This window comes from Anolis sagrei, chromosome 5 (assembly GCF_037176765.1).
Source record: "Anolis sagrei isolate rAnoSag1 chromosome 5, rAnoSag1.mat, whole genome shotgun sequence".
Classification (NCBI taxonomy): Eukaryota; Metazoa; Chordata; class Lepidosauria; order Squamata; family Dactyloidae; genus Anolis; species Anolis sagrei.
Window position 1 is genome coordinate 23,413,974 of NC_090025.1, and position 25,574 is coordinate 23,439,547.

The window sequence follows — 25,574 nt, forward strand, 5'->3', positions numbered from 1 at the left end:
TTGTTCTACAACCAACAAAGTCAGGTTTTGAATGGCCTAAGTTGTTTCATCCACTCAGTGAAAAGGATGCTTTTAAATAATTGCTCTACCATGTATTATTGTTTTAGATTAGCTGGATAATTTTTGATATATCTATTGATTTGTATTTTAACTACAATGTGGTGTATGTTGAATGGCACTGAATGGCTGCCGTATGTTAGCCGCTCCGAGTCTCTCAACGAGGGAGAGAGGGTGGGATATAAAACGAAGTAAGTAAATAATAAATAAATAAATTGTCCTGCATTTTAGGTCTCCCCAAAGCTGGGATTATGTTGTCATCACTCTTTCAATGATGATTTAATAAGAGTTACAAATTAAAGTTGAAATCAGTTTGATGTAAGACATTTAAACTGTCACCCATGTGAAGCAATGCATGATTTCTTACATTATTAAGGCAGAGTTACAAACCTCATTTAAAAAATTGTCTTGCAATTTTGAGACACTTTTCTAGTATTGAAGTCTTTACTTAGAGCCCTTTCATGCAGCCACATAACCCAGAATATCAAGGCAGAAAATCCCACAATATCTGTTTTGAACTGGGTTATCGGAGTCCACATTCCCATATATTCCAGTTCAAAGCAGATAATGTGGGCTTTTATCCAGCTGTGTGGAAGAGGCCTGAGGGCCATTCTAGACAGCACTGTATCTCAGGTTATCTGGCAGTGCGGGGTCATAAATCCAGTTTAAAGCCGAAAACCTGGGATTGGATCCTGGCATATGGGGCCTTTCTGGAAGGGCCCAGAAGGATATATGAGTGTGTGTATATATATGTGTATGTCTGCAAAAAATGGATTACAAAATGGTTGTTCCAGTGTGCCTTCCCAGAATAAGGAAAACTCTCAGCAATATGCCCTCAAAATGCACTTTACCACTGATTTAGGACTGACTGCGTTCCCTCATTTCTCTCCGAAAATCCTATCCCAGTTATATCCTACCTTGTTCACGTCAGCATTATTTTTTAAATTTTAATCTATTACATTTGGCCCGGCCATTGGTTTTAAATGTTTGTATGTCACTGTTGATTGTTTATTGTTTACCTCTCTGAACGTATTCTCCCCTACGAACCATCAAGACCACTAAGATCGTCTGGAGGGGCCCTGCTCTCGGTCCCACCGCCTGCACAAGCACGGCTGGTGGGGACGAGGGACAGGGCCTTCTCGATGGTGGCCCCTCGACTTTGGAACTCCCTGCCATTAGAGATCAGAACTGGCCCCTCCCTCATGACGTTCAGGAAACTAACAAAGACCTGGTTGTGGAACGCGGCATTTGACAAGTGATTTAATTCTTTGCCCACATGAAAGGAGGATGATGAATGGGATTGTGATGGTGTCGGACGACTTGGCTCTTTTAACTGGGATGATAATGTTTTAATGTGTATGGTGCTGATATTTTAATCGTGTAATGAAGTGGCATTGTGTTGTTATTGTATATTTTTTGTATGTTAACACATGTTGTGAACCAGTCCGAATCCCTCTTTGAAGGTGAGAGGGTCGGTATATAAAACCTTGAAATAAATAAATAATAAATAGATAAATATTGCCTTTTTTGTTTGTTTATGTGATTTATATGAATTGTATTGATTGTTTTATTGATGTATTGTGGGCTTGGCCTCATGTAAGCCACACCGAGTCCCTTGGGGAGATGGTAGTGGGGTACAAATAAAAGTTATTATTATTATTATTATTATTATTAGTTTCCCACAGACCTCACAATCTCTGAGAATGCTTCTAGTACATGGTCCTAGAGCCTGAAAAACCTACAACAAACCCATAATGATAAACCTGTCCTAGAGAGGGAGAGAGAGAGGGAGGGAGAGAAAGAGAGAGGGGGGAGGGAGACTGAGAGAGAAAGAGGGAGGGAGAGAGAGAGAGAGAGGGAGAGAAAGAGAGAGGGGGGAGGGAGAGTGAGAGAGAAAGAGGGGGAGAGGGAGAGAGAGAAAGAGAGGAAGAGGGAGGGAGAGAAAGAGAGGAAGAGGGAGGGAGAGAGAGAGAGGGAGAGAGAGAGGGAGAGAAAGAGAGGAGGGAGGGAGAGAGGGAGGGAGAGAGAGGGGAGAGAGAGAGAGGGAGGGAGAGAGGGAGGGAGGGGGAGAGAGAGGGGGGGGAGAGAGAGGGAGGGAGAGAGAGGGGGGTGAGAGGGGGGAGGGAGATAGAGAGGAAGAGAGAGGGAGGGACAGAGGGAGAGAGGGGGGAGAGAGAGAGGGAGGGAGGGAGAGAAAGAGAGAGGAGGGAGGGAGAGAGAGAGGGGGAGAGGGGGGAGGGAGAGAGAGAGGAAGAGAGAGGGAGGGACAGAGGGAGGGAGAGAGGGAGGGAGGGAGGGAGGGAGGGAGAGAGGGAGGGAGAGAAAGAGAGAGGAGGGAGGGAGAGGGAGAGGGGGGAGAGGGGGGAGGGAGAGAGAGAGGAAGAGAGAGGGAGGGACAGAGGGAGGGAGAGAGGGAGGGAGGGAGAGAAAGAGGGAGGGAGGGAGAGAGAGAGAGGGAGGGAAAGAGGGGGGAGAGAGAGAGGAGAGAGAGAAAGGGGGGAGAGAGAGAGAGAGAGAGAGAGAGAGAGAGGATGCACCTCGCCTGGCGCTGGGCAAGAAAGCAGCCTCACCTGTGGCGCATGCGCAGGGGCAAGCGAACCGCGCGCCGCTCAGCTGACGCGCCTGCGCAGTGCAGCCTGCGCGTGCCCATCCATGTAGAACCTCACTCCCTTTTTTCTCTCTTTTGTTCTTGTTGGCCAAGAACACCCCTCCCTGCTCCCTCCCTCCCCGAAGCGGCGTGCGTCATCACCGCGCGCGCCTCCTTTCCCTCACGATCCCCTTTTTTTCTGTTTTCTGGAATCCCATTGAGTGAGGTCATTACTAAGCGCCTCAGAATCCTCACAGAGCTTGCTTTTTTTTCCCCCTTTCGTCGCCTGAGTGTGTCGTCATTGCCGGGTGCCTCCTCCTCCTCCTCCTCCTGCTGCTGCTGCTTCCTTCCTCGCCGCTTTGCCGGTGCCGGCACTGAGAGGGCCTCCTCGGCGTGGGGGCGGGGTAAGGAGAAACTACACTGGGCGGAAGAGGAGGAGGAGGAGGAGGGAGACACACACACAGAGAGAGAGATGAGAGGCCTTTATGCCCCCGGTTCCTCTTTTCCCTTTGTCTAATGGTTCTCTTTCACACACCCTTCTGCTCCTTCTTTGAGAGGCGAGAGAAAGGGGGGGAGTTAGGACGAGCAGATTCTGAGCGGATGTCGTCCTTTCAGTCAGTTGGAATGTGAGGGAAGAATTAAAAATGGTGGAAAGGAAAGGAAATGGAGATTGTGGAGAAGAGGAGGAGGAGAGTTAACAGATTTCGGCCCCGGTTGGATTGTGGGAAGGAGAAGAAGGCGCCGCAGGGAAAGGAGATGTGGAGGTGCTGGGACTCCAAGGTAGATTGAGGCACATCCTGTATTATCAGTTAGAACAGGGGTTCTCAACCTGTGGGTCTACAGATGTTTTGGCCTTCAGCTCCCAGAAATCCTAACAGCTGAAGGCCAACATCTGTAGACCCACAGGTTAAGAACCACTGGTTAAGAACCACTAACAGCTGGTAAACTGGCTGGGATTTCTGGGAGTTGTAGGCCAAAACATCTGTAGACCCACAGGTTGAGAACCACTGGTTAAAAACCACTAACAGCTGGTAAACTGGCTGGGATTTCTGGGAGTTGTAGGCCAAAACATCTGTAGACCCACAGGTTGAGAACCACTGTGTTAGAACTGTGCTAAATGATATGAGAAATATTGTATTTGAGCCCTCTGGAATATCAAAATGCAGACAGTCTGAACTATTCACACTTCCACAGGAGAGAATGAAGAGAAGGAGGGCCCTATGAGGAGCAGCTTAAAGAGCTGGGCAAGTTTAGCCGCCATAAGAGAAGGCTTTTGGCCGTGTCAGGAGTGACTCCTGTGTGAGAGAATTGGCCATCTGCAAGGACATTGCCCGGGGGACGCCTGGATGATTTGATGTTTTTATCATCCTTGTGGGAGACTTCTCTCATGTCCCCTCATGAGGAGCTGGAGCTGATAGAGGGAGCTCATCCGCCTCTCCCCGGCTTCGAACCTGTGATCTGTCAGTCTTCAGTCCTGCTGGCACAGGGGTTTAACCCACTGCTCCACAAGGGGCTCCATAAGAGAAGGCTGAGAGGAGACATGATGATGGACATGTATAACTATGTGAGGGGAAGTCATAGGGAGGAGGGAGTAAGCTTGCTTTCTGCTGCCCTGGAAACTAGGATGTAGAACAATGTCTTCAAACTACAGGAAAGGAGATTCCACCTGAACATTAGGAAGAACTTGTGAGGGGAAGTCATAGGGAGGAGGGAGTAAGCTTGCTTTCTTCTGCCTTGGAGACGTAGAACAATGTATTCAAATGACAGGAAAGGAGATTCCACCTGAACATTAGGAAGAACTTCTGAACTGAGAGCTGTTCAGCAGTGGAACTCTCTGCCCTGGAATGTGGTGGCGGCTCCTTCTTTGGAGGCTTTTAAGCAGAGGCTGGGTGGCCATCTGTCAGGGGTTCTTTGAATGCAATTTTCTTGCTTCTTGGCAGGAGGTTGGACTGGCTGGCCCATGAGGTCTCTTCCAACTCTGTGATCCTATGATTCCGAAGTAGACATTGGGCTTGTAGCAATCTTCAGATTTAAAGGTATTTAAATAATAATGGAGGAGAAATGTCACCCCCCCCCCACACACACACACCAAGTGCAAGTAGTCAAAATTAAAAATAACCTGTCTGCCAATGGGGAATCCCCCCCCCCCCCCCCCCCCCACACACACACCAACAGATTTGGTGTTCCTGGTGCCACTACCTTTGTGGGCTTCACAGGAAGCTATCTTGAGGTTCTTTTATATCGGCAAATGAATAAAAATTCTGTATTTAAAATTCACTGCAGAATTTTCAAATCCATGGCATAGTGTCAGACTGAGTTAAGGTACCATACAGGCAGATGTCTGAGGGAATTCTTGAGAAGAAAGATTGCTCCTCTTTTGTCGCCTCCATGTTCTGTCACAAGAGTCTGGAGGAGGAGGAGGAGGAGGATGATGATGATAAAAAAACTTTATTTACTTACCACCCTATGCTCCCAAAGGGACTCAGGGTGGAAAAGAAATGGTGATTGCTTGAAAATAATGTCAGGGCAGGATAGGATCCTTGGAAAAGGGTGGGATCTCAGGAAAGGGATCGGACTTCTCTTTGCAGGGTTACTGCTTTACCTCTTTCTAAAACCACAGGGCAGACTGAATATGTAATTAAACGACCATTAAAAAGGCAAGGGTATTTAAACTAATGGCTAAGAATATAAACCACCTTATCAGGTAGGGCTTTTGTATGGATATTCAGGCTATAGCTTATAATGATGGATACCCTGATAATAGGAATTGGCTGGTTTTAAGTGATGTTTATATATGTACTGTTTTTAGAGGGTTAAATAATGTTTTAAGCTGTTGATTTATTTAGCTGTTCTGTTTTATTAATCAATATGTGATTATTGTCTGTGTTATATTGTTTATTTGTTACATCATGTATTCCTTTGTTTTGCTGTAAGCCGCCTCAAGTTCCTTCGGGGAGAGGGGGCGGGATATAAATAAAGCTTATTATTATTAAACTAGTCCACAGAGCACAGCAGGACTCAAGTGGAGCTTTGGTATTACCAATCAATCAAACTTTATTTATATCTCCCCTTGGAGACTCAGGGCTGCTTACAACATAGATGGCAACCATTTGATGCCACACAAATACATAATAAAAATACAAATGCATAATCAAGTTAAAATACAAATAATTAATATAAACAATTTATCATAACTAAGCATAATAACAAATCAATAAAACATGATTCACAGGAGCAATTAAACGCAAGATTAAAATCCAGATCAGTAAATTAAAAACCATCATTAAAGCCCTAACCATAGACATTAATTGTGTGGAAAGCCAGATATTCAAACTTTTGATTTTCTATAAGCCTGGGATCATAGGTAAGTTTATAGTTGTTTTCTGAAAGAGGGGAGCATGGGGGTCATTCTAATCTCCTTTGGGGGAGAGTTCCAGAAGTGTTGAGCAGTTGCAAAAAAGGCCCTCTCTCTCGTCCCCAGCAGCCAGGTTTGGGCCAGGCACGACCAAGAGGAGGGCCTCATTTGATGAATGCGGTGTCCGGGCAGGTTCATATGAGGCGAAACGGATGATCAGGTAGTCTGGAGCCGAACCATTTAGGGCTTTAAAGGTAACAGCCAGCATGATAGCGAACTGGGAGTCAGTGGAGCTGCTGTAGCATGGGAGTTGTATTGTATAAAAAGTCTTAAATGAAAAGTTGGTTTCTATATCAGTGTAGATCTCACATACAAGGGATTTGCAGTTTCCATTCCAGTAAGGACTCTTTCATACTATGAAACTGAGTAATCTGACCCAGGTTTTTTACACTGATATTTTGATTAAAGTTTCTAAACTTATATATGAATATATACTAGGCATGGGCAAACTTCGACCCTCCAAGTCAACTCCCACAATTCCTAACATGCCTGCTGTATAGAGTCCCAGGGTCTATTATCTACACTATAGAAGTCATGCAGCGTGACACCACTTTAACTGGTCTGGCACAAGGCTGTGGTACTCTGGGTGAAGTACTGACACTCTTTTGAAGAGAAGACTAATGCCCCTGCACAACTACAACTTCCTTGATTTCGTAAGCATTGAGCCATTTCAGTTAAACTGGTTTTGGACTGCATTCATTCTATAGTGCAGATACACCTATTGAAGGCATGTAAGGGTGTTGAATATGCGGAATGTGTCAAGGAATATGAAGCCCTGCATTTACAAAGCCTATTGTAAAATAATTACGCACATTTTCCTTAGTCGTGAGGATGCAGTACCATTGTAAAAATGGTGGCTGAGATTTCCAGGGTCTAGGATGTTTCAAGGAAAGAAGATCTGAACCTGCAAATTTAGTTATGTGATAGTTCAGGTTGAGTATCACTTATCCAAAATGTTTGGGACAAACAGTGTTTTGGATTTAGGATTTTTTTTAAAAAAATGGAATACTTGTATTATGTACATATTTGCATATATATGCATAATGAAATATCTTGGCAGTGGTACCCAAGATGACATGGGATTCATTTATGTTTTATATACATAATATACGCATGGCCTGATGATATTTCTAATCAAGATTTTAAGATAATTTATTAAATGAAGCAAAATGTGAATATGGAACCAAAGGTGTCACTATTGGCCACCCATCCAGAAAGCTTTGGATTTGGGAGTGTTATGGGTTTCAAAATTCCAGAAAAGAACCTGGACTGTTGTTTTAATGGTTTTTAATATCCCAGCAAAATGCTCTAGAAAAATAAAGTTTCAGGGCATTTCCCACCATTTGGAACATCACAATAGCTAAAGAATAGCCTTCTGTAGCATATAATGGCAATACAGTTGTAGTGCGTGTCCATATAAATATTTGTTGAGAAGCTGAAATAGTATATTGTGTGCTGGTTTCTATGATATATTTTTGCCAACCAATGATATACATGTCAAATGACAGGAGTTTGAGCAAAGATAGCAGATAAACATAATTTTCCTGTATAATGGGCATCCATGTTCTCCTTGCATCATTGTACATTTCACTGAGTTGGGATGTAATTTCAGTTGGTCTACTTTCACATCAGGGTCATATAGTGAACTAGCACTCTGACAGCAAAATTTGCAGGAATGGTGTAGATTTGTCCACCATCAGTCTACTGATAGATGCACTTCAGTTGGAGAAAACAGATGGAAATAGTAGATATAAATAGATTATATTGACTGATATTTTAAGTTATTGGGTATTGTAATAAGGGATGTCCTTCATTCACTCAACTTCTGTCATGTCTTTTCTGCCCACACCCTTCTTTTTCTCTCTCTCCAGATATTCTTGAGCTATATGGTGCTTGTAACATTCCCCCAGGAATTCTAAAATTCAACTCCCTAAACTCTGGCAAAAGTTAAAAACTGAAATAATGAGTTCGTTCAATCTAGACCGCTTTCGCTTTGAAAAGAAAGCAAAAATGGGAGGAAGGGATTCTCCATCTCCTCGCCTTCCTATAGATCAGGAGGAGGCTACCTCTTCTTCATCTTTGGATGCTGTAGATAAGGATGGTTCTCTTTCTTCTGCTTCAGAAGACCATGCTGCTGCTGCTAATGATAGGGAAGATGATGATGTTATTAGTCGTGATAATAGGTCGTCCACTCCAACATCAGATGTGTCAGAGAAAACTGGTAAGTTCTGCTTTATCCAATTCATAAGAAAATAAAAAATCTCCCAGAGATTTATGTTGGTTGGAGAGACCCTACTTTGTGTCCGGCAATTGAGGGATGAAGGAAGGCCACCTGTGCTGTAATATCCCCACTGTGTTATAATGCCCACACAACCACTCTGTAGAGCCCAGGTGGCATTCTAGCATCAAATTAAAATGTTTTGTTTACATTAAAGTGTTTGGGATGTAAATGTAAACCTATCCACATGCCTTATAAGGTAATATGGGCTGAAAACATTTTAATTGATTATATTGTTAAATTAAATATTGTTAAATTAAATATGCTTTCTGATTTCACTGTAGGCATCCACTATTATCATTTCTTCCCCATGTTTTGTTTACACAGCTTTCAAAAATCACGGTTCATTGATAATGTGCTCTCTCTCTCTCTCTCTCTCTCTCCTTTCACTGAAATTGGAAAGCTAGAACTTTATTTACACACACACAACTTCTTGACTTGATAGAAAGCAGCAAGCTAGCAGCCTTAGTTCAGGTGTAGTAATACACTTTTACTGTTTGGTGGGTTCTTTGTTGGATGTCTAAATTCCCTCAAACAACAGATCATGTCTGTTCTTGGAAGTGAAGCAGCGTTAGCCCTGGTTGGTAGTTGGATGGGATACTGACAATGAATCTTAGGTGTAGTAAATACACTTTTACTGTTAGATGTGTTCTTTGTTAGATATCTAAATGCCTTCAAAGCAACAGATCATGTCTGATCTTGGAAGCTAAGCAAGATTAGCCTTGGTTAGTGGTTGGAATCTTAGGTGCTATAGGCTATATTTCAAATGAAGAAACTGGCAAAACCATATTTGAATATTCATGGTCTAAGACAGGGGTCCTCAAACTTTTTAAACAGAGGACCCGGTCACAGTCCCTCAAACTGTTGGAGGGCCAGATTATAATTTGAAGGGAAAAAAAGAATGAATTCCTATGCACACGTCACATATCTTATTTGTAGTGTAAAAACACTTAAAAACAATACAATAATTACAATGAAGAACAATTTTAACAAATATAAACAATAGTATTTCAAGTGTGGGCCTGCTTATGGCTGATGAGATAGGATTGTTGTTGTGTGCTTTCAAGTCGTTTCAGACTTAGGTTGACCCTGAGCGAGGGCCGGGTAAATGACCTTGGAGGGCCGTATCCGGCCCCCGGGCCTTAGTTTGAGAACCCCATGACTAAGAAATCCTATGAAAAAGGGTCTCCATAAGTAGACAGTTGACTAGAAGCATTCCTTGTTTGTTTTGCTACATTTCTTGGGAAGAGCCAAATAATACTAGTCAGGTAGTGTTTAGCAGTATAAATCTGCCAACCAGAGATTATTCTTTCTTATTCCCTGGCTACTGGCAAACAGTGAAAAGGTTATTTATTGTTTTATTAGTCCAGAGCACCATCTCTCATTACTACAGTTTCCATCATTCTGCTGTTCTGTGAGATTTTTGCATCAGGTTGTTTTGTTTATTTATAAGAAACATTTTAAGATTTGGGTTGCTGTGAGTTTTCTGGGCTGTATGGCCATGTTCCAGGTTTATATATCTATGGAATGTCCAGGGTGGGAAAAAGAACTCTTGTCTGTTTGAGCCAAGTGAGAATATTGTAATTGGCCACCTTGATTAGCATTGATTTGCAGCTTCAAACTCTGGCTGGTTGCTACCTAGGGAGATCCTTTGTTGCGAGGTGTTAGCTGGCCCTGATTGATTATTGTCTGGACTTCCCCTGTTTTTTTAGTGCTTCTCTTTATTTGCTGTCCTGATTTTAGAGTTGTTTAATGCAGCAACCAGCCAGACTTTGAAGCGGCAAGGCCATTAAATGTAATCATGGTGGCCAATTGCAACATTCACGCTTTCCTCAAACTTGCCTTTTTCCCACCTTGGATATTCAACATATATATATAAACATCACTTGCCTAACTTCCAACAGACTTGACCTCTGAGGATGCCTGCCATAGATGTGGGCGAAACATCAGGAGAGAATGCTTCTTGAACATGGCCATACAGCCTGGAAAACTCACAGCAACTCAATGATTCCGGCCACGTAATCCTTCAACAACACATTTTAAGATTTCTTTTCAGGGATGAGTAGGTGCATTATCTCCTTGGATGTAGGACTCTGTTAAGTCAAAATAATTGTGTGTCTTTGGGTCTGGAATATATGCATCAGTCAATGTAGAATGATCCCAAGGTGAATTACAAAATGTACTATAAGACCAAAATATGTAATAGCTTATAAGAATTAAAAATTCCTTACACCCTGATTTAAAAGTCCTTATATATTAATATATACTGTGAAACTAGGGTTTATTACATATCTCCCTGGTACATCATAATTTTCATAGGCAGAACAATAAGGGGAAGGTTGCTACTTCGACTGTGTTCTAAATTGTTCAAGGTTTTATTCTTCAAAATACTTTTTTGAAAATCACAGTCCTCTTCTTTACTGGAGATAACGCATTTCCTCTAAAATTCTTTGAGTGCTTTTAAGATAACAGATTCTACAAGCTTTCCTCCTCCTCATTATATCATCCAATTTGTTCCTCAGTAAGCAGAAAAAGGAACCTGAGGCATCTTTCACAAATTAGGCTGTGAAAACAAGAATGTGCCAATAGCTGTGTTTTGATACAGGCAGCCTTTGGCATCCATGGATTCAACCATCCACAACTTAAAAATATTTTTAAAACTTTTTATGTTACAATTTTTATATTAATTACACCATTTTAATATGCTATTGTATATAATAGGAATTGTGTATCCCTGGTTTTTGGTATCTGTGTGTGTATCTGTGTGTGTATCTGTGTGTGTGTGCCACAGCTTTGTTTCAAGAACCTACTGAAATTATATATCTGCTTAACCCTATGTAGGGGAGCCCCCGTGGCACAATGGGTTAAACCCTTGTGCCGGCAGGACTGAAGACCAACAGGTCAGAGGTTCGAATTTGGGGACAGCACAAATGAGTTCCCTCTGTCAGCTACAGCTCCCCATGTGGAAACATGAGAGCAGCCTCCCACAAGGATGGTAAAGGGCAGAACTGAAGACCGACAGGTTGGAGGTTCGAATTCGGGGAGAGCATGGATGAGTTCCCTCTGTCAGCTCCAGCTCCCCATGTGGGAACATGGGAGCAGCCTCCCACAAGGATGGTAAAACATTAAAACATGTGGGCATCTCTTGGTCATCATCTTTGCAGACAGCCAATTCTCTTACACCCAAAGCGACGTGCAGTTTCTCAAGTGTTCCTCACACACACATAAGCCCCTATGAAGACTAACACACATATTCCTTTCTGCTCTCCCTTTTTTATCTCATAAAATGGTGTTGTCTCTAATTAACCATAGTTTTCTGTTTTGCCCTGAATTACTCTGCTAACGGGGAGGGCATGTTCTCACTGGTGGCAGAGAATATAATTAAGATGTAGAAGTTATTTGGTCACTTCACAACTCTCCCTAAAATGAACTTAAGCAGTGAGGCTGTAAGACACAGAATCATTGAGTTGGAAGAGACCTCGTGGGCCATCCAGTCCAACCCCTGCCTTCTGATTTTGTTCTCAGGAAACACCCATCAAAGTGTACACTATCAGGCTAGATGCCTTTGGAAAACTGGAGCTTGATTAAGTTGTGCCTTAAATTCCCCTCATTGTCTTTCTCTGTTGGGAAAAAAATACTCTAAAACTTAGAGGGGCCCTTTCCCCCTCTGTAATGATTATTAAAAAAAATATTGGCTAGAATCTTTACTGAACAAACAGGTGTGTATCTGACTGTTTTCACTTATAGAAGACAAGTCAATTATTTGGTTTTTGAGCTATGAGCAGAAACATTTCTAGCTACTGCTCTTTTTAAACTTTTGACTGCCAAGTTCTGATATTGCAAGTTTCATAAACCCAATAAATATCATCTCAATCAATCAGAGTAGCCTTAATTCCAAGAAATTTTATTTAGGCCCAAATATGTGACATTTCCTTAAATCTAAGGTGCACTTTTCCAGTTTAAAGGGCCTCAGAATACATACTCACTCCAAAACCACCTGTTACTCCTGAGAGATGTTATCCTCAGCCAGATGGCTGTTCACGCTGCTTCCTCTGCCCCCAACGGGCCCATAGACTTAATAATATAGACTCATGCAGACAAGATGACTTCCAGGTTTCTTCGCATCCCCTCCTCACCCAACAAGAAAGATTGCACTATTGAGCTGCATTGAAACAAAAAGGAGTATTGTGCATGCAAAGGAAAGTAAAAAAAATCTGAGAAAATTGTTTCTCTTTTAAAATTGAAGCTTATAAACAGGGAGCGCCTTACGTTTGATGACGTCTTAGATTTTGTAAAATGCAATATACTTTAAGAATTAAGGTTTCTAATTTTGTGGCACTTGGTTGGAATGATTTTAACACACACCAGTTTTGTCTTTTTATAGGAGACTCAGAATTAAACCAGGAAAATACCACTTTTACACCTCTGTGTAAATACCACTTTCTTACCCAATTAAGTTTTTTGCAACCGGAGAGCTTCTCTTAAAAAGTTGCTTTGGTAACTTTTAAACCAACAAGTTAAATTCTGTTGGATATTAGATGGCTATAATAAGAATTTCCCATTGAACTGTCATACTGTGTTTACCTTCTTGTATCTGGAGTCCATTCCTATTCAGCCCTGGTTTAAGGGTTAGGAACAGACTGTGTGTCTGAAATTCATGCAACATTAAAATCTGTGCTGTCTGTTAGAATCCCATTCCCTATGCTATGAACTGAGATTTTGTTAATTAGTTCCAATTAGAGCGTACTATGCAATCAGTTGTTGAATGCTGAGCCAACGTATCAAAAAATCTAATGGATTCAATAGGAAATTAAACAAGATTTAGGAATATATCTCATGCAGTGATTATCCTTAGTGCTTGGGTTAATGAGTACTCCAATGCAGGTATTCCACAGTGTAATTAACGTCTCTTTACTCAGTCTTGATAATGGTAAAGTGAATAATTGAAGAACAGGTGTCTGGTCCCAAGGTCTAATAAACAATGGTAATCTTATTGTACTACTAAATAGAGCAGCTATCTGGGAGTTGCATCTTGCTAATTCAAAATCTACTGTACACTAACTAGCAAGAGGCTTCTTGATATTTGTCCCTCCATCCTTGTACATCTCTCCAATTATACGTTCTTGTTATCACTTTGCAATATTCAGCTGCAAGTCAAGGAATATGTCACACCTCTCATTTACAAAGTTTATAATGTATAGTCATTTTCAATGCGAAGGACTTGTTTAGGGTTATGAAAGCTCTATATTTATTGAAATGTCCAGCAAGTAACTCTTGTGCAGTTTTACGTTTTAAATTTATTTCCCCTAAACTTAACTCAGACTGGAAAACCTTTCTGCAGCTGTTCTCTTTTTCCTATGCATGTTGCCTTATTTCCTGTTTAGTCTTACCTGCCTCCTTGGTCAGAATATTTCTAGTCTTGAAAATAACCATAGATAGCTTTCTGGTTTTGCTTAGGTAATACTGTGGGAACCATCTCCTTTTTGTTTCTCTCTCTGACTCCCTCCTGTGATCTGATAGTACCAAGAAGATACTGAATGCCCTTCGATTCTCAAAGACCTGTGGAGGCATACTCTAGCTTCCGACCCCACCAATTTATTTATTTATTGTGTCAGAAGTGAGCTGAGGGGACAGTTAAAATGCATTTAAAAACACCAACAAAGTTGTTTTTTAAAAAAGAACTAGGCATAACGCTAAGTGTCGTTTGACCAGTAGCTGGCCACTTGTAGTGCCTCTGGTGTCGCTGTGAGAAGGCCCTCCATTGCACGTGTGGCACGGCTCAGACTGCATTGTAATAGGTGGTCTGTGGTTTGCTCTTCTCCACACTCACATGTTGTGGACTCCACTTTGTAGCCCCATTTATTAAGGTTAGCTCTGCATCTTGTGGTGCCAGAGCACAGCCTGTTCAGTGCCTTCCAGGTCGCCCAATCTTTTGTGTGCCTAGGAGGGAGTTTCTCATCCGATCTCAGCCACTGATTGAGGTTTTAGCCTGCCACTTTTGGGCTCTCGCTTGCTGATGTGTTCCTGCAAGTATCTCTGTATGTCTTAGAAAACGATTTTTTGATTTAAGACATTGGGATGCTGTCTGATATCTGAACAGAGGTTGGGCTGAAGATGTCAATGCTGACATTGGTCCTTTCATTGTTGGCTGCTACTTCCCGGCAGATGTCAAGTGGTGGAATACTAGCGAAACAGTATAATTTCTCCAGTGGTGTGGAGCATGGACATCCTGTGATAATGCAGCATGTTTCATTAAGAGCCACATCCACTGTTTCAATGTGGTGAGATGTAATCCACACTGGGCATGCATATTCAGCAGCAGTGTAGCAAAGCACAAGGGCGGATCTTTTCACTGTGTCTAGTTGTGATCCCCTGGTTGTGCCAGTCACCTTTCGTACTATATTATTTCTAACACCCACTTTTTGCTTGATATTCAAGCAGTGTTTCAGGTATTTTGGTGTGCTGCAATGAGTGGGATTCCTTCCCAGGTAATCCTTGTCTGTTCTTAAGATTAAAAACCGACATCTGCATTTTAGATGGATTAGGAATCAGCTGGTTTTCTACTAATGACAAATATCTATTTTAATAAGAAAAATTCTAGTATTTATTCTGACAACTTTAGAGTTTGGAAACTTTTTTTTCAGTAATCTGAGATTTTCAGCAGTGCATGCTTTGTGCCAGAATTTTATTTTCCATATTTGCATCCTGGCTTTGAACACATATTTTGGACTGTTAGTTTATATGTAAGAAATGGCCCAAAGTATAGAATATTTAATAAAGCAATTTTAATTCTGAAGTAGCAATAAACACACACCTTTGATCAGCACAATTATTTCTACTAATGCATCAGTTGTGATAAGCTCTGTTTGTGTGTAACATATATTCTTTCTCTTTCTCAATGCTTCCCAAGATGATTCCAGTGTTCCAGAAACCCCTGAAGCTAAGCGAACAACGAGGATATCTTTTTTTAGGTATCGAAAAGATGTTATTGAATTGTCATCTGAAAGTGAAGAAGAAATCCCAGCAAAAACCTCTCATACAAAGCAGACCACTGCTCCAAGGAAGGATATAATCGTAATGTAAGCCACTGTAATTCCTTTTTTATTATCTGCTCATTTGTTATCAAATACGACTTTTTAGTTGTACCTGCAACATATTTCTTAATGTTTCCTTCTCGTCAAATAGCGACTTCAGTTGTTAATATAAAAAGTAACAAGGCTACAGTCTTGTATTCACTTACTCAGCATCAAGATGCCTTGAATTCAGTAGAAGTTTGAATTGTTAATAATAAAAGTAACTAGGCTACAGTCTTGAATTCACTTATCCAGCAACAAGCATTCTTGCATTCATTTGGAGTAAATATTTATAGGATTTGGATGGTAAATGATATTTTTAATCAGTATGCTTCTTAGGGTCACTGATTGAAGTGTGGGATTCAGTCATATATCTGCCCAATAATGTAGACACTGAGTATTTGCATCTTGATTTAAATGGGTTTATATATCTGTGGAATGACCAGGGTGGGACAAAGGACTCTTGTCTGTTGGAACTAGGTATGAATGTTTGAACTGATCACCTTGATTAGCATTTGAAGGCGTGGCAGTGCCTGGATCAATCTTTTGTTGAGAGGTGATTAGATGTCCTTGTTTGTTTCCTCTCAGTTGTTGTGCTGTTTTAATTTTAGAGTTTTTTTAATACTGGTAGCCAGATTTTGTTCATTTTCATGGTCTCTTCCTTTCTGTTGAAATTGTCCACATGCTTGTGGATTTCAATGGCTTCTCTGTGTAGTCTGACATGGTAGTTGTTGGAGTGGTCCAGCATTTCTAAAAATTAGAACACTCTAAAATTAGAAGCACTCTAAAATTAGAACAGCACAACAACAGAGAGGAAACAAACAAGGACATCTAATCACCTCTCAACAAAAAATTGCTCCAGGCTCTGCCAGGCCTTCAAATGCTAATCAAGGTGATCAGTTGAAACATTCACACCTAGCTCCAACAGACAAGAGTCCTTTGTCCCACCCTGGTCATTCCACAGATATATAAACCCTTTTTCCTAGTTCCAACAGACCTCACTACCTCTGAGGATGCTTGCCATAGATGTAGGCGAAACGTCAGGAGAAAATGCCTCTAGAACATGGCCATATAGCCCGAAAAAACCTACAACAACCCACAACATAATGTATTGCATCCCTCAAGAATTCTACACTTTTGAAAGGAAAGGGATGAATTTTAAAATACTGAAATCAATAGTGCACCTTAAAAAACCTTTCCTAATATCTGTGTGTATCTTTTTCATTCTGAATTTAAATCTTATTTAGTATTAACTTCATAAAATATTCAGAAAATAACAATAGTATTATTTGAGAACTATTCTTCAAAACTGCTTGATTTTTTTAAAACAAATTAAGCTTCAGCCTATTCTGTAGAGCGCATTTTGGATGTGCTAATAATTTTTATGTTCTCTATTTATACAACATCATCAAGAAAAAGAGATTATAAGTGACAACAGCTTGGTAATTAGATGTGCATTTTAACATGCCCTCAAGGATTCAAAGATGTAAAAGATAATGACTTGTGCATTAACTTTTCAGAGAAACAAATGGAGCTTTGGAAGTGCTTGTTACCTTTGCAATTAACCTAAATACAGAATACTTTCTCTCAAGGCAAATCCAAAGCAAATTGACATGCACATAACATCTTTAAAAAACACCTTTTTCCATGTTTTATGATGTTACAGTGCAAAGAGGTATGAAACCTGTGGCTGTCTGCTGCTCCTGTTCTAGTGTATCATTGGCCAGAATAGCATACACTGCTGGACATTGAAGGAATTCAGGCTTTCCAGTGCTGTTATACACTAGTTGTTGTAGGGAAAGAACATCTCATTCCTTTATTTTTCTAGGTTGTGTGTCTTTGTGTGTATGTTTTTTGATTTTTGTTAAATCTGTCTGCTGATGAAAAAGAGAGAAATTTTTATTTTGCACCTATTCTATCTTGGTATATTCAAGATCTTTTTTATTTCAGTTCTTGTGGGTTTTTTCGGGCTATATGGCCATGTTCTAGAGGCATTTCTCCTGACGTTTCGCCTGCATCTATGGCAGGCTTCCTCAGAGGTCTGCAGGAAGCCTGCCATAGATGCAGGCGAAACGTCAGGAGAAATGCCTCTAGAACATGGCCATATAGCCCGAAAAAACCCACAAGAACTGAGTGATTCCGGCCATGAAAGCCTTCGACAATCTTTTTTATTTACTTAGAAATAAAATAAAGACCTTTTTTATTTGCTAAGAAGGAGGCCCCAGTGATGCAGTGATTTAAACCTTTGTTCTGGCAGGACTGCTGATCGAAAAGTCAGCGGTTCAAATCTGGGGAACAGGGTTAGCTCCCGTCTGTAAGCTCCAGCTTCCAATGCGGGGACATGAGAGAAGCCTCCCACAGGATAGTAAAACATCCGGGTGTCCCCTGGACTACATCTTTGCAGATGGTCAATCCTATCACACCAGAAGCGACTTGAAGTTTCTCAAGTAGCTCCTGACTTTTTTTTTCTTTTTCCTTTGAATAACGACATATTCCTATGCGTTATATACTAATTCCCTAGGTTAGACAAGGTTTTATAAATTGCAGATATGGGATTTTCCCCTTGTGCCCACATCCAGAAATGACATAGAATGAATTGATAAAATAATTACCTGAAACGAATGCACAATCCTTCCAGTCCTGAGCCATCTATTAAAATAGTACACCTTTCCCTTTTTTTCTATTTCATGTAATGATCCTTGTTTGTCTAAAAGGTTTGTGTTTACTAGTTTCACTCATGTACCCCAGGGCATTATTGAATGTGCAAGTGAATAGATGTGATTGTACAAGGTAGCATGTCTCAGGTACATGTTTAGAACATTGACCCAAATATATTTCACAATATAGCTACTGTATATCTTTAGATCTACTGCTATCAAAATATTAAGAAAAGGCATGCAAATTTTTCTTGAGCTAGAGATGAAACTATTTTTTGATAAAAGTTTGTAGTTAGGCAACATGAGAACATGACTGGTGGCATGGCAATATCTTTTCAAAAGTTACATTTTTATAGATGTTGATTGGTATGTTTCTTCAAAATGCAGTTTTACAACTTTAGACTAAAACGATGTTGATATTAATAATTGTTGTCTTCTTACATGATAGTTCTGAACCTTCTGAAAGTGAAGAAGATGGAGACAAGCCATTACAATCTCCATGTAGCAATGGTCCAGCCCAACGCTCAAATGTAATAAAGGAAAACGAGGAGGAGGAGGAGGATTTAAACTACTGTAAACTCCAAACACTAAAAGAACTTTTCCCTCAAAAAAGTGACAAAGAGTTATTACAAGTACAGTAATATAATTTTGGATTCTTACCAGTTTTGAAGGGAGCATTCTCACACATAGGACTCTGGTATATTTGAAGACAAATTTATTTCACAAAAATCTTGTTGTAGTTATGAAGATAGGCTCATTTAGTCTACTTGAGCAACATTGTATAGAATATGAAGTAAGCTTCTTATATACACTACATTACTAATTTAGCATTGTGACAAAATGTAGCTATGTGTTGGGATGTATTGTTTCAAATCTTGTCTTATAAATTCACTGTGCCGTTGTGGGCTTGGTCACCTTCTCAATACATATATTTATTTTTATTTACTTCATTTATATACCACTTTTCTCAGCCCTCAGCAGGTTAAGAACTGGGGTGAGGGGGGGGGGGGGTATTCTACTTACATGTCATGTTTTATGCATTTGTTTATTAATATATTTACCCAGTCACTTTATTTCTCAAAGCAGTTGTCACAAACATTTTTTTTAAAAAGATAGACAAAGACAGCAATGGTTCTTGTTCTCAGTGCCTCATACAAATATTTAATGACCTAATCAGAATGTTCCATAACTGCATAGTTTGATGGGAGTCCCCATCTATTGAAATCTTCTAGCTTGCTAGAACTACTGACCCCTCAGTTTCTCTTCATCTATCAATGAAGTAACTTCTCTCAGAGCGTTCTGTGTGATTGAGTAGCTAACCATACAGAAAAATCTGCCTTCATCTTCTTTCTTAGATTGTCTCTTGCTGTATTTCTTACTTCTTCTTCAGTCATTTGTTTTTCTTTCTTTTTGTATTGTACTGCTAAAAAGTATGTATATATTTCTCTTCACTTTGGAGGTCTTTCTTTTCTCTTCTTCACTTTTATGACCTCAACGTTTATCTTTAGACTTTGCTCTTCTTGACACAAAAAGGTTTCTTTGTTGGATAGGCATTCTTACGTGGCAAAGGACATCTACTATAGCAGTGCTCCACTTATAACAGCCGTTAAAAATAGGACTTCATGGTTCAAGTTTTATTGCTGCAAGTTGGGGACCAGGCTACTCCAAATAGAACCTTTTTTCTCAGCCTCAAGGAGGGCATCAAACCTCCAGAAGCAGGTTGCTCATCAGAAATTGATAATGGCTTTGATAAAAATGGCATTGGAATAGATAAAGGTCTAAATGCCAATTCCAACACCCAGTAGCAATCTCTTTCATCCAGAACAAACTGGCAGCCAGTGGAGCTGCTGCAACATAGGGGTTGTCCACTCCCTGTAGCCAGCCCCAGTGAGCAACTTGGCTGCAGCTCTTTAGACCAAAGTTTCTGAACACTCTTCAAAGGAAGCTCCACATAGAGCTTGTTACAGTAATCCAGACAGGTTGTAACTAAAGCATGTACCACTATGGCCAGATCTGACTTCTCAAAGAACAAGCTCAGTCGGGACATATGTTTTAATTGTTCAGCGACCTTCCTGGCCACCACAGATACCTGGGCTTCTAGGCTCAGTGCCGAGTCAAGGAGGACCCCCAAAGTGCAGACCTGTGTCTTCAGGAGGAGTGTAACCCCATCCATCACAGGCTGGATCCTTATTTCCTGATCTGCCTTCCAGTTGACCAGGAATACCTCTATCTTGTCTGGATTAAATTTCAATTTGTCTGCCCTCATCCAGTCCGTTACTGACGACAGACACTGGTTTAGGGTTAGGGCGGCTTCTTTGGGTTTAGCTGTAGTAGAGTTGGGTGTCATCTGCATATAGGTGGCACCACATTCCAAAACTCCAGATGACCTCTCCCAGCGGTTGTATGTATATGTTAAAAAGAATGGAGGACAAAACAGAACCCTGAGGAACCCCACAGGACAATGTCCAGGGGTTCGAACAGGAGTCTCCGAGCACCACCTTCTGGATATGGCCCCCCCAGGAAGGACCATAGCAACTGTAAAACAGTGCCTCCCAGTCTCATCCCAGCAAGATGACCCAGAAGGATACCATAGTTAATGATATTGAAAGTCACTGAGAGGTCCAGGAGAACCAACAGGGAACACTCCCCCTGTCTAGCTTGAAATGGATTGAAATGGGTCTAGGTAATCTGTTTCATCCAGAAATCCCTGCAGTTGGGAGGCCACCACATGCTCCAAAATCTTGCTCAAAAAGGGAAGGTTGGACACTGATCAATAGTTGTTCATTATGGAGGGGTTCAGGGATGGCTTTCTAAATATAGGTCTCACATCTTCCTCCTTTTAGGGAAATGGAATTTTGCCTTGTTCCAAGGAGGCATTGACCATCATCTTCACCCACTCTGCCAGTCCCCCTCTGGTCTGTTTGATCAGCCCAGAAGGGCAAGTGCTTGAGTTTGTGGACAGTGTCAGAAGCCAAACAGACAGATAAAAGGATGGATAAGAGTTTGCATGGCTAGTCATACAACTTTTGTTCATTTCACTTTTCTTTAACTTTAATAAATTACACAAGTTATATTTTTTTGTAAATTTGCGTAGTTTCCATAACATATACATGTTGCAAGAATCAATTTTTCATGGTATAAAATTTAAACACACTTGAACCACGTAACCATGCATAGAAATTTACTTTTCAGATCTTTTAAATATAGTTTAAATGCATCTAATTTTAAAAAAATCTTGGTTTTGTTCTCCCGTTAGCTGATACAATCAACAAATACAATGGATGAAGCTATAGCTGCTGGCTTGAAATTGGCTGAGGAAGGTATGTAGTCATTTTATATTAATAATTCTTGCCAGGTATCCAAAATGATGCAGTTCCTTCCCCAAAAAGAGACTCTAGATAAGCAATATGTTAGTTAAGGAATTTTAAAGGAATGTTTAGGGATTGTTAATTTTATGCATGTGGCACTTTACAAACATGAGAGAGTAGATTTCTTCTCTAAGGAGTTTACATTCTTCAAAATAAATAAAAGAGGCAATAGAAGAATTGTAGAAACTGTTGGCAGGACTTTTCACTTTATTTCCTGTGTCTCCAAAGAGTCTTCTCTCTTCCTATTCTCTCGTGTCAGACCTAGCCATTTAATTTGATGCATCTGTGCTGTTGGACATGATTTTTGTCAATGGAACAAAAAGCAGACCTGATCAAATTTTATTTTATCTTTCTTTGCTAAAGTGTATAAATTCAGTGGATTACATTTGCAGTTTTGAAAAGAAACCAGCGTGGTTTTTCTTTGACTTTTATATAGAGGGATTTAAATATTATTTTTAGTATTTCAGGGAGGAATTAACTGGAATTTAACATGGCATATTTCATTTCTATTACCTTAGTCTTTGGTCTGGAGGACATCAGGATTAGGATCGTAATTTAGGATAGTTTGAAAAGCCTCAACTCTTGATCTTTAATGCATTTTAATATTTAATGCTTTTAACAGCACAAATGGCACGATTGTTCTTTCATGTTTGTATTTATATTTTAGTGCATTTACATAGTATTAGGTTTGTATTGTTTTATATTTGTAATTAGCCATCTTGCATCTGTATATTGGGAGAAAGCCAGGATAAAAATTAAATACATAATAATAAATAATACCTTTACTCACATTTTGAAAAAGAGTTATGATTTTACAATTTTAAAAGTGACTTCTGTTTTATCTATTTTAATTACTAGAAAAATTCTAAACAACTTAAATTGCATTAATATTAGACTGCAAGTAGTTTCTGGTTACACTAAACTATTTTGTTGTTGTTTTAGAAGCTGGATCTCGAAAGAGGAAACTTGAGGAACGTGCTAAAGATGATTCTGAAGATAATGAGGACCAAAGTGCAAAAAAGAAAAAGGTGGATCCTGTAAGTAGTTGAGCATATCCTTCTTATATACAGTATAGCAAGTGGTAGAAATCAAATGCTCATTATAGAAACTCTTGTATTCATTTAGTATGCAGTGCACAATTTAATATCTGCATTTTCAAATCAGTTTGTAGAAAAGCACTATTTACATTTGGTCAGGTTACCAGTCCTTTTTGCATAATTTTAAACTTCCTTTTTCTCATTAGAAAGGTGAAGTTTCAAAAAATGAAGAATACAGCCAAACACTGTTGATACTAATATTTTAAACCTTGTTTTTCCCAGTGAAATAATTCAGTCTTTAAATCTAACCCACAAAGACTAGGGAATATCTGGCTACAAAGTAATTACTTCTGTAAATGTTAGTACTATGTGTTGATTCTGCAAAAAGCAAACACTGAAAACCTCCAGGAGTAGGCTGTTCTACAGGGTATTTTAATTGGTATAATGAGATGAACTGAACTGTAAAAGAAATAAACCTTTTTCTGAACCATAGCTGCAAAATCCTGAAAATCAGTGGGAAAGGCGTGAAAGTTTGGTGTGCAGACTGCACAAAGAATTTCCCCACTTGGATAAGGAGGTATGTTGTGTCTGATACAAAAATTAGTGACTAATGTAATCAATGTATCTGAATTATACAGAAAGCTTATCATGGCTGCTCCTTATTTTAAAAGCAGATTCTGGTTTTATAAACGAAACCAAATGTTCCATCTTTAGTCTTCTGTGATATTCAAGTGTTTATCTGATGGAGTGTGTAGCATATCTTTTCATCCTACCTGACAGCTGAAGTTATGGAGCTCCCAGTGGCGCAATAGGTTAAAACCTTGTGCCGGCTGAACTGCTGACCGAAAGGTTGGCGGTTTGAACCCGGGGAGTGGAGTGAGCTCCTGTATGTCAGCTCCAACTTCCCATGCAGGGACATGAGAGAAGCCTCCCACAGGATGGTAAAACATCCAGGTGTCCCCTGGGCAGCTTCCTTGCAGATGGCCAATTCTCTCACACCAGAAGTGACTTGCAGTTTCTCCAATCACTCCTGACACAAAAAAAGTTAAAGTTATGGGCACTTGGGAATTTGCTATAAATCAACAGTCACATGACTTTGGACTTTTCTAAGCTTGAAAGCATTTGTATATTTTACTTGGGCACAGGTTTTATTGAATTCAGTGGCACTGTTCCCTAAGTAAACATACATAGCATTGTGTTGTTCTTTTTTACTTAATTGGCTTTTGTTCAATCTGTTCCCACATGAATCTTTGCTACACAGAGTTGCCTTGCATACTGTGATCATTAATGGTTTAAGTATTAGTTGGGGCAGGAGCAGAATTTTGCAGCATGCAGTGTTTTTGTTCAGGACTATATCTTTTCAGAATATTAAATTTCATTCTCTTCTACCCCATGGGCCGCCCATCCCCACCCCTGCATCCCATGACTGTTTATCATTGAGCATGCCCAGATCACACTTAACTCTTTGTGTTCCGTCCCGTCCCCCACACACACAGACACACACACATACAATTTTTTTTCCAAACTAGTTTTTTTTTAAAAAAATAATAATTTTTGTTTTAAAAATAAATAGCGTGGAATTTTCTTCAAACATATTTATACTCTTCTGTGTGCATGGTGCTGTTTTGTCCACATAATTATCAGCACTTAGAGTTGGATAATACTTTCGTATTAATATATAGTTTTGGAGCAGTCTGGCTGAAGACTCAATGAATAATCAGTCCGTCCCCCCGTTCCCCCCCCCCCGTCCAAAAATAGAAAATAAATTGTTCTTTTGTTCAAAAATAGTTGATTAAAGTCTTGTGTATATTGTTTTGGAACTTAGGGAGTTTTGATTCTTCTGGACTATTTTCAGTTATTTTGATACACATAATGAAAATGTGTGCAATAAGTGTGATAATACCTTGCTCTTTATAGGTTACTATTTCAGTGACTGTACAGAAAATCTTGTGATATCTTTCCTAATTAGGAACTGAGGGATGTGCTTCGGGAACATAACTGGATATATCAGGAAGCTATGGAGTCTTTAAGGGTCTTTATGGAAGATCAAGAGGGTAACAACTACTTAATTTTTATCAATATGTATTGTCAAGAAGCATAATCTGTTTACTGCCTTAATATGTTTTATTTCTGTGAGGGAGTTCCATAACCTCTTGTATGGATATTTGGTAATTGTTTCAAATATGGGGGGAAAAGTATATTGCATTTAGTGTGAGGAAATTTATCCCTTAATATTAAGGGTCTTGCAAATGATTAAAACATGAAAACCTGCCATTCTTTGAAACTTTGCACAAGAATTTTCAGCAGAGCTATTGAGATATAGTTTTATAATGTCTGTGTCTTTTTGTAAAAGCTTAGTGCATAGATCCTTTCCTTGTAAAAACATGGACAAAAATTGTATAGCACTTTACATGTTGTTGAACTGCAATTCCCAGCAATCAATCAAATAAACATATATATATACACACAATTCCCATCAAACACATGTACACACAATTCCCTTCTGTCCTGAGCAGCAGAAACAGAGTCAATAATGCTAATAGTTGAATATCTAAAAACATGGAGAGCCACATAGGCTCTCTCACATAGAGTGTCATCATCTGTTGTTCTTTCTACTTGCAGTCCTTTAAATGACATGTTATTTGACCTTCACAGTAGACATCAGGGCATGGGTGACTTTGCTATCCAGGGAGGGAAGGCAAGAGAAACTCATAACATTCTCAGCACTTGAGCAGAAGTAACTTGCTTTTGTGGATCCCTTATCATTCTTATTTTAGTCAACTTTTCCACACGCAGAGATTTGTAAGACTTCAGCAACACTGTATGCATTTCATGTAACCTAAGCAACCACTATCATTCTTCCTTAATGTACATTCATTTCTGCAGCTACTGTTAGATTCATTTAGACAGCAAGCTGTGATAGTTGTAGCATGTTCCAATCTTTATATAGCCTGAAACACTTATTACAGTTCTGTCAAGATACATACAAGCATTTTGATATCCTCCCTCCCTTGTTCCTAAATCCCACTTCTGATATGCAAGTACATCGCTTCCTTAGTACAGGCATGATCGGAATTTTTGCTGGCATTTAAGTAAATGTTC

General features: G+C 39.8%; 1 protein-coding gene across 6 annotated transcripts in view; it reads left to right on the plus strand.

Annotated features, from left to right (window-relative positions):
• The first annotated feature begins 2,631 nt into the window (after positions 1 to 2,631).
• Positions 2,632 to 25,574, plus strand: part of SMARCAD1 (SWI/SNF-related, matrix-associated actin-dependent regulator of chromatin, subfamily a, containing DEAD/H box 1) — a 53,837-nt gene continuing 30,894 nt past the window's right edge. The window contains exons 1-9 of one of the 6 annotated variants that reach the window (XM_067468594.1): positions 2,964 to 3,048; positions 6,129 to 6,253; positions 7,931 to 8,280; positions 15,248 to 15,416; positions 18,516 to 18,699; positions 21,324 to 21,387; positions 22,378 to 22,472; positions 22,966 to 23,049; positions 24,442 to 24,526. In XM_067468594.1, the coding sequence (XP_067324695.1) occupies positions 8,022 to 8,280; positions 15,248 to 15,416; positions 18,516 to 18,699; positions 21,324 to 21,387; positions 22,378 to 22,472; positions 22,966 to 23,049; positions 24,442 to 24,526 (940 nt within the window). In that variant the 5' untranslated portion in view covers positions 2,964 to 3,048; positions 6,129 to 6,253; positions 7,931 to 8,021. Of the gene's footprint in view, positions 3,049 to 3,121; positions 3,425 to 6,125; positions 6,254 to 7,930; positions 8,281 to 15,247; positions 15,417 to 18,515; positions 18,700 to 21,323; positions 21,388 to 22,377; positions 22,473 to 22,965; positions 23,050 to 24,441; positions 24,527 to 25,574 lie in introns of those variants that run through there. The other 5 variants (XM_067468592.1, XM_067468593.1, XM_067468591.1 and 2 more) reach the window with 5 other exon arrangements.